This window comes from Dromaius novaehollandiae, chromosome 10 (genome assembly GCF_036370855.1).
Source record: "Dromaius novaehollandiae isolate bDroNov1 chromosome 10, bDroNov1.hap1, whole genome shotgun sequence".
NCBI classification, from domain to species: domain Eukaryota; kingdom Metazoa; phylum Chordata; class Aves; order Casuariiformes; family Dromaiidae; genus Dromaius; species Dromaius novaehollandiae.
In genome coordinates, this window is record NC_088107.1 from 2,039,036 (window position 1) to 2,051,954 (window position 12,919).

At 39.0% G+C, this 12,919-nt stretch overlaps 1 protein-coding gene across 2 annotated transcripts in view; it reads right to left on the reverse strand.

The window, feature by feature from the left end:
• The window catches only part of MAP2K5 (mitogen-activated protein kinase kinase 5), a 144,597-nt gene that overhangs the window by 34,847 nt on the left and 96,831 nt on the right, over positions 1-12,919 (reverse strand). For both annotated transcript variants that reach the window (XM_064517849.1, XM_026121700.2), the window contains 2 exons: positions 4,047-4,073; positions 3,703-3,735 (listed from right to left, as the gene is read on the reverse strand). In XM_064517849.1, coding sequence (XP_064373919.1) covers positions 3,703-3,735; positions 4,047-4,073 — 60 coding nt within the window. The remainder of the gene's footprint in view (positions 1-3,702; positions 3,736-4,046; positions 4,074-12,919) is intronic.

Sequence of the window (12,919 nt, forward strand, 5' to 3'; positions counted from 1 at the left end):
CATACAAAAGCAACCTCTTAAGTAGTTCAGTCATCAATAAATCTTAGGAATTAAAGATAATTATGAATGAACAGAACATTAGCTTCTGGATTACTGCTGAGTTTTGGTGGAATGTGTAATAGTTCTGAAAAAACAATGATTGCCAATATAATAAGAAACTATTAAAAAGAACCAAGGGCTTAATGTTACTTTAGTTTTATCATTTTTAAAACCAAGCTGTAATAATTTCAGTTTATTGCACTTCAAAGGGAAAAAAAAACCTACATTTTTTGGACTGTTTCTTACGTTAAAAACAGAGCAGGATCACTTTCCATCTCCCAAGAACACATTTCCTAAAATGATGATGCTGATCACACTAACCAAAGCATGAGATATTACCACTTCTTTTCCTAATCTATTTGTATATTTTTAATCAAATCCGTAAACATACAGTTTATCACAAAGATAATGCAACACTGAATTAATCGAAGTATATGCTTAAGTCTCATTGTTGACATACTTTTATAAATAAAGATAAGCACACCTGGATGCCCAAGTGATTTGCTGAATTTAGGCCTTATATAATGGAAAATATGAAATAACATTTCTACTGGGTACTCCAGGTCCATTTAAAGGTCATCTTGCCGCCTGAAAGGCTTCCGCATTAGTATCAGCTAGTCCTGCTCCCTCCCCAATCTTTCTGGATAAGCCTGGAGTCAGCTTGGGACACTGGGGATACAATTCCTTCTTGGATGCATATGCACAGCTCCAAGCTGTGCAAAGGTAGTGCTGCAAAGACAAATCAGGTACAGGAACACCAGACACAAAATTCTGGGTTCTCCTCGTATCAGGTTCTGGAGTTTTTAGCCAGACTCCAGATGGAAAGAGTGGGGCAAACATGCTGCCAGCAAAGACCCAATTTCAAGAAACATCCTCTTCTACGGAGTTGTTTTATCACAGTTTTAGGAGTCAAACCTCCAAACTATTCTCTGTCACATGGAAAGACACATTAAGAGACTTGAGAGAAAAAAAATCCAGAGCTTTCAACTGTAACAACTCCAGCAAATTATTACTATGGCATGGAGCTACCAGGGGACGGGAGATCCTTGAGAAAGCTTGATCCCACCCTCAGAGATCCCAAGTCAGAAGCTGGTTGTTCCTCCTATATCCAATGATACTATGGCTCAACCAGGTGCCCATGCCATTATGGGACGACTGCTGTGCTCTATCTGTTTGGAGGAAAGGGGAAGCTACAGATCATCACTCCTAGCAGTTACGACTGTCATTAAGCTAGGTGGGGAATTCTGCACCAGTGTCTGCCAGTTCCTCTGGGGACGGGCTGTACAGAGCAGCTGCAGGAGAGGGGCTCTGCTCCTGCCTCCTGCGAGTTTTAGGACCTGCCTACAGCTGAGGGGAAAATTCGTCCCAAAATAATCAGTCTTACAACACTAAACATCTCTAATCTTTAATACTCATGGCAGCAACAGCAGCTGTACAGTACTAGACAGTAAAGAGATTCTCCCTCTCAAAAGGTCCTTGCACAGAAGAAAGAGTGCAATTAGCTGAATAAGTGGATCCCTCTGTTATTCCTCAAGAGTCACATGTTACAAAATATAAAGTTGGGGAAAAAAAAAAAAAGAGTCTCAAGCTAAAGAGATGTGAGGTCTTTATATATGGGACAGGGCTGGGGGTGGGCAGAAGGATCTATTAAAGTCAATGCTACACATGCGCTAGAACACAATAACCCTTACTATAAATGTCCTCCAAGACACCCTCATGCCAAGAATTTGCACTTCCAGGTGTGACAGCCACTATCTAAACACTATATATCTTATTAAATGACGCCCTAACGATACACACGTACCAAGCAAATAACACTACAGAGCCAATCATTCCACTCTTCCCCCCAGGCTCTAAAGGTTATGGCATGCAACTTCCATTTAGACATTGAGTGTGTTGCAAAACAAAGTGAGTTGCACTTAAAGAAATTTCAACAGAGCTATGCTCTCTAACCTAAAAATCTCAGCATGCCTACAAGCACAGCGCACTCCGAACCACCAGCTCCAGAGAATGATGAGGCAGTGGCATAGCCTGGAACATAAAATAAGTTAAAACAAGTAAATACTAAGATGCTAACATTAAAACTAGCACAGCACTCACAGATGTCTGTGGACTACACTACACCAAGAGCCGTGGTCAAAGTATCAGCAAGACCACCGGAGCAATTCTAATCTTGAGGAAAAGCTGTGAAAGCTGCAAGAAGCTCCACTGTATCGTGCAGCCCTTTAGGGCTCCTTTCAATAATATAGAGCTTAGATTTAGACACTACTACTAGCCCATTTAAAAGTAATTTATCTAGCAATAGCAAAACAGACATAAAAATATGAGCATCATCAACTTAACCTTCTTAGGACAGGGATGGCCTTTTTGTTACTTGTATATATAGCACTGGCACTTTGGAATCTCCGTCCCTCATCCAAGGACCAACTTAATATAAATAACAACAGATGAAAAAGATGAAAAAAACAGAAAGATCTAAAAACCTCTCAAAGACCCAGACCATCATAAACAGCCAGGCAATAGAGCTGACTGCTGCGCTTCTACTGTAAGTGCTGGAGGCTTGCAAGGCAGGGGGAACTCCTTCCCTTTACACAAGGGATACATGTTCATTTTAATTTCACTGCATCCGTCAAGGCCCAAATGTCACTTTTTAAAGGATGTTCAGCTAAGTCAGTAAGTCATTCTCTAATAGAAGGACAAGAGCGTTCATTGCAGCTAAGAGCAGCAGGTTTAGCAGTCCATGCAAGTAGCAGTTACAGATCAAGATACAACTGAGTTAGGGTGCTTGGCATCACACTGGTTACAAGCTCCTATCAAGTTAAACAAACATGTTATAAAGCATAGGTTGAAACTAGCTGAATATTCTCATTAGACATGTCAACATCCAGCAGCTACAATCTGACAAGACAGCAATGAAGTTCTGCTAGAGATTGAGATAAGTCTTTAAAGTTGCAATTTTTTTCTTCATGAAACTTATTAATTATCAGCACCATCTTATTACAAGCTAAAAACAAAGCAAATTTCACAGCAGCCTGCCTTGAGAGAGGCATCTGAACCCCCCTGCCTTCCTGCCAAGAGTGGAAACCCTGCTTTACCTCTGTTTGAAGAGGGAGGTGGAGTTGCAGAAGTGTTTCAATGAAGAAATATCAAGTCGAAATGGCTGAAAAGCTATTGTTCACACCTGGATTTTCTAAATCTCAGCTTTTTACTTTGTCCTTGTGACTAAATAAAAAACACTAGACAACATTCAAATACATTCCTCCTCACATGGCAGTTTTATCTCCTCTTCAGAATACCCTTTTTGTCTCTCTAAACTGCATTAAGTATGCCTGATATAAAGTATGCTCCCACTTTAATTTCTCTGTTCCAACTCATCTGGCAAATGCAGAAGATCAACTAACATGACAAGGCCCAGGCTTTAGGGCCTAAATAGCTAAAAGGACTAGCCTCAGAGACAATTAGTTTTTCAAAGACTCAATACTGAGAATAGAAAAACTGCATAAAGTGGGACAAGGCCAGTTCATGTTCGACAGCTCCAAGCTGTACAAGGCAACTTGTGCTCTGAGGATGTTGGGCATTGTGCTTCATTAGGAAACAAAATATAAGCTTTCCACTCCATTAGGAATGACTTTAGGAGTGAAAGCACATAAGACGGCGACTCACCTCATCAACAATGCACTGCAATAACTGGAGAGGCTGCAATGGAAAGAAGAGAGGGAAAAAGTATTAGCCTATATGCAATATCTTTACAGTGGAGTGGAAAGAAAAAATCATTAATGCAATAAAATATAGCAAGATTAATCAACAGCAGCAAACTCTTATAAAAACATTGATGCTCAGGATGTTCTATTATTTCTAATGGTACCTAATCTAATACAGGCAGTTAAAGGTTTGCATTTTCTTCAAAATGCAATTTGCTAAGTTTAAAACAAGGCATTCAAGCATGCAGAGGAAGCAGCCATCAGGAAAAAGAAAAGTGAATTTTTTTCTGAACTCATAAAGCTTACCATTAAAGATCCCTGGTTTTTCTGAATCTGAAAAAAGGCAATATGTAATTAGCATGTCATAATCAAAATGACTCACTTGGACACATTATGATCACTGAGAGAAAATTATTGCATCGCTGGTGGCAATTTGTGGGCATGTGTTAACACAATTTACATAATGAAAATACACAAATGTTAATAGCTCGCTTCTCATTTATAGGCGAAAGTCAGCAGAATGTTAATTTCACACAACACTTTTTAGTACCCTCCAGGTTGTATTAGAATAGGAAGAAAAACCATAATCCATTTCAAAAGGCTGTTTACGATTCAGATATAAATAATGTTTTATATTGCTAGATTGTGAACACTGGGCTTAATGTTGCAATCATTGCTAATGTTATGAAGCTCACTCTTTTTAAATTAAAAACCGATTTATTTAAAATTGAAATTAAATCATAGTCAGAAATTAGAATTTTGGATCACTGCCAGAGTCAGCTCACAATCCCTTTTTTGTGAAGAAAACTTTAATTATGTGGTTGAAGTATCTGCCGCTACTCAGAAAAGCCTTTAATACTCCACTTTTATCCAAGTTTCTTACATATTCCAACCCAGTTTTACTTTGACTCTAAGTAGAGCATTGCCATCTGTGAGGCTGGAAAGTTTGATGAACTTCGTATCCTTTTAAATGGCAAAAGAAAGACTTGTTACCAGTTGTGCCTCAGCCTTTCTGAATTTCTTATCCTCAGTTTGGTTGGTAGATTGATTAATAGTTTGTAGCAATGAAACTCTCAGTTGCTTACAGAGAGCTACAAGATGTTCTGGCCCATATTAGCAAAGCACCTTGTGATCACCAAAAACACAAAGGCAGACTTACAATACAACAATTAAGTGCATCACACAGCGCAGGTACCGCATACACACCATTTGGCTGATAATTTATATATGCATATGATTTCTAATGGATGTGCAAAGTTAATTGTGTATTTCCCATAAGCAAAGCGCACGAATCCTCTGCTAACCACAACGCAAGCAGAACGCGGTCTTTAGCGAGAGCGTTGTCTCCTGTTCCAATGCCGGTTATTTTGCTTGCCCCTTCCATTTAACGCTCTCGCTTGCACCGTGCCACGATGATGAATGTTGCAGGGTTGCCACCAGCTTTGGAAGTGCTCTCCCCACCACCCAGCCAGAGGCACGATCCTCTGGTAATGCTTTACAAGTAGTAAAATGCAACATACAGTAAGCTGAAAACCAGCACCAAGAAAATAGCTGGCATCATGCATGTGTCTTTCCATATGGCGTAAGCAGCAAACATATACACACAAACTTTCTGCGTGTAGTTCTATTTTTTCAGTGGGGAAAAAAATGAAATAATAAATAGCTAGAAGTACCCCAATATATTTTTAATGGTCATTTTCAATCTACTACAGGTCAACAGAATAAATTTGCAGTTTTGCTAACAAGCAAAATATTTTGTGGATATAAAAAAGTCTTTTTTTATACCTCGCTTTTAGATGTTATATGACAAAATAAGACTCAGTGTATTCAATAGAGATGCTTCTGAGTTCCTTTGTATCAGTGCCTGTGAATAGATTTATTTTTTCATCAAAACATTTAACGTGTCAGTCACATTTCTGTACTGGAAAAATATGCCTTGTCATGAAAAGGAATAGAGGTGGGATCGTATATAGTAATTTTAAAATTCAACAGAGGTACAGTTATACCCAATTTGAGAAGAGGATTTTAAATATTATTTCTAATAAAAGCTGCCAATTCTTCTAATAAAAATAAGGCAGAACAAACAGAAGTATTACCAAATTCTTGCTGTGACATTACAACTCGCTACGAGAGCAGCAGGCCTCGCTTCGGAGAGGGAGATGTGCTCGCTCACACACACACATTGTTACCAGGCTTTATTACACAATTTTGATGGCAACATATTATTTTGAGATCATCTTCATAAATTTTGCATTAAGGTAGCTGTGCCAGTACCTGGAATTGATTCAAAATGCTTAAGACACTCAATTACTTTTTAACACTGTTACCCAATGTAATGACATATCTGCTATTTCCCTTGCATTTGATGATGCAACATCATTGTAATTGATTCATTTTCTCAATTAAATAAAGCTACTGTGCTTTCCTCTATGTGAATGCCACAGAGACTCCCGAGTTAGATGTATTACCTATTTTCTCTGTCTCAGATATATTGCTTGTAAGGCTGCACTGTGTTCCTCTGTTAACTCCACTAGAAAATGTAATGCTACAGTCATATTTTTCAAGTTCTGAGCAGCAATGAACTTAGCTGTATTTATATTAGGCATATTTTTCACTGTTAAAACTATGTTGTTTACCTTTTCAAAGACCACATTATTGGACAATCTCTGCAACTATAAAACAAACCTAACTGACGACAACTTTACAGTCAGTGCTTTGCTGCTTGCACACAGTTCATGAAAAAGTGAAATATCCAGCTTTATAGCACATTACGAACAGGTTTAAGAATATTTAACATAAACTGTTTTATCTTTCTGTCTGCCCCCTTTCCTTCCCCCCCCCCCCGCCTCCCCAACAGTCTGGTTTTCATGCAGTGCCAGGAGACAAAAAGTTGAGAAGGCAGGTTAAACTTCAGTGATGTAACTGCATCTGCTTAAAAGGAAGACGAGAAAGGTACAGTATGCATTTTAAAAGTATCAAGGAAGGCTTTGATGCACTCATTAAGATATCATTGTCATCTCAGAAAAGTCACTTAAAGCCTTTCACCATTAATTTGCTCCCTCAGCCACATATGAAGAAGAACGTGTGCGTGTGAACCCAGGACCTGCTCACACAACCATCACTAAAAGATGGTCCAGATGGTCAGAAGCTTTTATAAATGTTTCCTCTACATCTGGAAGTCTGTGAATTTGCAGAATTAGATCTTAGAATTTGATATTTTTGAACCTGTATTATATTTACTGTGTTTTCTCCTGTATTTACTGTGTATGATAGTTTAGAATTTAAAGGAGGACAGAAAATGATAAATAAATCTATCATGTTAACAGTCTATTTCTCAGGTCATGAAGAGTCACTGGCATTTGGAAAAACTACTCTATTCTCCAAATGTCATTTTTTAGGTTGCTTAAAAATGCAAAAGTTTGCCTCTTACTTCATCTACTATTTAATGAATGCCTCTGGTTATGAAAAGCAACTTTTGACAGACCATCAGGTTATATTTCTGTCTCCATGGAGACACTTTGGACGGGAAGTGGCTGAGAAGACCTCTACCATCCCCTTCACATTATATTCACAAGCACAATCAATGAAACTCAAATGAATCCACCCCAGGTAACTTAGAGAAGTCACTAGCTATAGCTTTAATTTTCGCTTTTACTCTCTGGAATTAGGACTTGCCCTGAAGCTCTTGTTTGAGAGATTTGCAGGTGACCCAGGGTTAGATCTTCCCGTATCAGTTAACAAATTTTCTCTTTACATATATACTGCTTTTCAAGCTAGTAGGTTTTTCATTTTTTATAGAAAAATATACAAATAATACAGCTATGATTTTTAAGGGAGGCTTCACAGTAGAACGTTTATTTTCCGAATCCAGGCAATTGTGGATTTCAAAAGAACATATAAGTTACTTTTAATCTCTAAGAATGAGGGTTAAATTTTACTGAACAGCAGAAACAGCAAAGATCATCTCCTCCTGACAAATGCCCAACATACACTTGCTTTGTTTCTGCCCTGATAGAAATAGAAAAGCAGTTTGTAAGTGTACTGCATCTCCATTTGGCCTTCTCCATCGTGACTTTCACTCCTCCTCTGGAATGAAAGCATGATAATTTTTCAGGTATATATTACAAATTTTAAATTTACAAATTTGAAGTTGGTTGAGCTTCTGAAGCACATCAAAGCACTGGAAACCAGTAAGACCTGACTCCCTAATTTGTTCCTGAACTTCTGAAAAGAACCCACCATCTGTGGATTTTGCAAACAGCAAACTTCATTCACCCAAAGAACAGAGAGCAAAAAGGAAAAAAAAGATACTTTCAAAAGAAAAAAGAAAGACAATTCACAAAAACCTTAATATTAAATATATTCTTACAATTATATTGTGCTGGTTTTCCCAGAGGTCTGCAAACAAATTTATAGAGAGAGATTATTTCATCCACCATTGAACTGCAGCCACTTCTCACAGAAATCTGTTTACTGGAGTTTAGTAACACAATTCAACAAACTGGGCATGAAAAACTACACACTGTTGAAATTACGGGGGGAGTACAATAAGCCAACAACAGCTACCATGCTGGAGGACGACCAGGATGCTGGTGCTAACACATCCCTCTTCTCAGAAGGAATGGGGGCCAAGCAAAGCCCATGAGCTTCACCTCTTTGGAAAGATAGTAAATTTAGGAAACCACCATCTCCGACATTGTTTCAAGTGTCGCAAAATGTGCTGTAAGTGGAACAAAGAGTGGCCAGTTCCTAACAAAGGAAGGAGTTTCAGTCCTAACCACTTTGTGCTTACTGTCATGTTTACCAACTCCAGTGAAACAACTGCCAAGGAGAGGAATACTGGATGAACCTAGATGACACTAATGAACAGGCTGATCACAACTGAGCAGGAATAATGTAAAAAAGGACAGATATCCTATTGGGATGTCTAGAGAGGAGTATGGTCTAAAGACGCATGGGGTTGTCCCTCTTCCACGTCGCACAGGAGGGTTGTGTCTGCACCCGCACACCAAACGCCCAGAGAGCAGTGGGTCAGCTGGTGAAAGCTCAAAGAAAAGCCACAGGAATGATTCAAAATCTATTACTAAAAATAAAATGTAACGTAATGTAATGTAATGTAAAAATGTCAATGATTAAAGCATTAAGCAGCACATCCACTTGTCACTGAAACCCATCCAGAAAAATCCAGAGCTTTCTCTGATGATCTGCAAAAACCATAGTGATCACTGTGAATGACATACCATACCTGAAGATTAAACATAATTCCAGGGACATCTTAAAGGATCTTAAATAACCCAAAGAAGCAACAATTTGGATATACAAGTGGAGTTTTCTAACCACACTGGAGTGTTGAGGGGGTTTGGACAATAAAAGACATCACACTGGGCAATGAACACCTTCTCTTAGGTCTTTACTTGCCTACACGGATAGCTGGACAGCGCTGCACTCCTTGGAGCTGGCCGCCAAAGAGGTGCTCTGGAAGGAAAACGCCTGCCTGGCCCTCAAAATCATTCCCTTGTATTCCAGCCCCGGATCCAGAGGACAGAGCTCTTCCCCACCTAAGCAACAGCCACCCAGCAGAGGAGGCCAGGATGGTCTCACGTGCCGCATATCCATCCCGGGCGGGCTGGAAACAGCGCCCTCGGACCCAGGCAGAGGCCCTGCATTACCAGTCTATGACTGTAGGGAAGAGCAAACTCCGGGGCAGCTACGTTTGTCTCCACAAGTGCCTCACAGCTTCACGGATGCGTGAGGAGCAGGTACTCCTACTTCTCTGACAGGCTCAGAGCTGCAATTCATTTCTGAGACATTACAGCTGCAGCCTTGGTAAGGAAACAGGCAAAATGGAGCAGAGCAGTGCTCCATGCTTGCTCCGCTTATTTCCATGCTGCGATTCCCTTCCCGGATTTCTTGGGGGGAACAATGCCTTATTCCCATCCCGGCCAGGACAGCCTGCGCAGAGTGCAGAAAAGAGATGTAAATGTTCAGTAAATCCAATATATGCTGACAGTTTGTAAATGGCCACCTAAAATATCCAACCAACCAAATCGATCCACCTACTACTAGCTTTCTTCCTAGGGAAAGTCTGATCTCCTAGGCTGTAAGTTTACATTCAGTTACGTTATTCAGCGACATCCACTGCAGGAGCGGTACCTGGGAGGGAAGTTTCCTTCCAAGCATCATCAGAACATCTCCCATTCGACAGAAGTACCAGCCCGTGCAGGGGATGCCTACACATCTGCAAAAATCTCTTAGAAGAGACTTCAATATTTCCTCCTGGATGTCTTTTGCCCTTCTGGTAGGTAGCTCCTATGGCAAACATCATTTCAGTTCAGGATCTTGCTCAACTTATGCAGTCAGAAAGGTCCCAGCACAGTCAGTCCTTCACAGGGCAGGAAAGATAACAACTGCATGTAAGAACAAAAGGTTTTGTTGTATTAAGCAATTTTCTTATTCAAATGATCAAAATTCTGAAGGACGATAGTGCCACAGCTCTTAACGGGAAAACACAAACTTGTATCCTGACCATAAAGATACACCTGTGGGTCATTATCTTTGGCAATTAATTTTCCCACTGCAGTAAAATGGACTGTTCACAGGTTTAAAGTTGATGTCAGTGCGCCTAGGCATGAGCTTTAAGACAACGCGTGGCAGCAGACACCAAGCCGCCCGGGCATCCCAGGCGCAGCTGCAGCACCGTCCCCAGGACTTCGGGCTGCCCAGACGTGTTAGAGGTAGAAAGCAATAACAACATACAACAGTCTTTCAAGATCGTCAGCTGAGAATCCACTTAGAAAAATATATTCTAAAAATCAAAATTGACTATTTTCCTACATTTCCAAGCTTGGGCATATTATTCGAGCAAAAATTTTACTTTTTCTTTTTTTCTTTTAATCACAGAGATTAAAATAAAAAAATGTATATATGCCTTGATACTTATTCAGCTAACAGCAAAATATGTGCTAATTAAATCTCTCCATTTCCAAAAAGAAAACATCTCTGGAAAACCTAAAACTCTGTTCAGATTGTACAACAAGTTTCTAATAGACAAATCAAATCTAAGTACAAATTTATTTCTGGTTAAGGAGAAAAGTAATAAAGCAAAATGTATCCGAAGTATTTTAGCTAATTAATGCTACATGCAGTGAAACCTATATTAAGAAATGGATACAGTTTAAAATAAGAGCAAATAGCTTAAAATCTTTATCAATAATTTCTGAAATATATTATAAAAGCAAAAATATTTTCTTAAAATTGTGATATTTAAAGTACTGTACAATAGTTAAATTGGGAAAAATCACTATCTTGGCATTAGTATTTGAACAGTATTTAATGCCTTTTAAATGGTTAGATATAATGATGTATGTGGAAGAGAGAGACATTTCTTTCTTACTAGGAAACACGCTGTAACCAAGCCTCGATTTATTCTCACAAAATAAATGAATGCTTAAATGACGTTTCTGCCAATTGAAAAAACAACAGTAAAATGGCTACTTTCCATGCCAAGTTAAACTAAATATTTTTTCTTGACAACCTGCTTACATTTAAATGAAACCAGGCCAAATTTGGTCAATAGTATAGATTACATATAACAAAAAGAACCTTAGTCTATGCTAATACAGGGATCAGAAAGCAGCAACTTCATTTAAAACCATGCAATTATGTAGCAAACTAAGATACAGCACACAAATTAATCTGTTTTTAAATGGAAGTGCTTGCATAGTAGCTTTTTGACCTATAATTAAATCTTACTTGCAGAAATTGCAGCGAGGGTAGAATTTGCTGATGAAAGAATAAAAACAAAATCTTGCAAAAAATAGCTTTGGTATCAGAAATCAGAAAGCATTTGCAAAAACTATTCCTGCTGAAAAAGAGCTATGTAACAAAGCTGATGCAAGTCTGCATCGTGCCCTGATCTCCGTGGAGCAGAACTGATCTGCTCTGGCTGAGGATCTGGCCCACGACACGCAGCATATTCTGCATCGTCTCTCCGATGCTTTTCGTATGCTGGGATTTGCTAAAAGTACAAACCGTCCACTAACAGGAGCAGCAAAACAATTTCTTTCACTGATGATTTTTGGCTGTATATTTTCTTATAAAGCAAATCAATGGCTAGTCTATAGCAAATGCTTTCTTGGGCTATAAAATTTCCTATTATCCACTTCTGTTTTCTTTGCACTGGGATTTAAGAATGCCTCTTCATTGAGACGAGCAATATGTCATCGTTTTGTTGAACTAACAGGCCTGACCGTCTTGTCTGTCTGAGAGGGGGACCCCAGTGCTCTGGTTCGCACACTGCTGGTAAAATGAAGGTGAAAAGGCTGTGAGAATAAAAAGAAGGGGGGGGGGGGGATCTAACTATAACTAAATTCTTTACTAATTCCTTCCCATTATTTATTATGCCACAAAAATAAACTCTTTCTATTGAAAAAACCTTAAAATAAGGTCTCTCTTAGTTTCACTACATTTTGAAATAACTTATTGGATACTTGGATTATGTATTTTAACAAATATCATCTTCTCTATTCATCATTTCTCTTGTCTTTTTGATCTTTTTTTCTACTTATCATGTTCTTTATTTGAAACAGATTTTTAACAGATAATCTTGATCGTTATAACAATATCTTGCTTGCATTTTATTCAAATAATTCTTAAAAACAGCTTAAAAAGCCGTTTGGAATAACATCAAGCTCTCCATCAATCAAATGAAAAAATTCCGCTGGCGGTTGTATAAACATCAGATCAACTCTGATGTCTTCAAGGATTTCAGAGTGAACCATAAAAAACTCCATTAACTTCTGACAAAGAATGCAAATTAATCACAACATGGGGTGAAATGAAATTAAAGGCTCTTTTCTAATCAATGACAAGGCAGGATGAAATATTTGTTACTCTCGCTCTCTCCGCGCTCGGGCTGCCTGGATGCTCGCGCTTCCCCGGCGAAGCCCAAATGCAAGGTGTGAGCACAGCTTCACCCGCAGTAGCTGCTTAGCCCTCCCCACCCCCAGAGCTATCTGCTTACAAGTCGCTGAGATTCACAAAACACACTAATCATCTGAATCTCAGGTGCATCCAATTTGTTATTCACACTCTCCGGTGCCAGTGAAAAGCCTGGCGTAGACAGATGCACCAGGAACCTTAAATGACAGTTTTGGCCTCCGGAAGTGCGATCACTACAG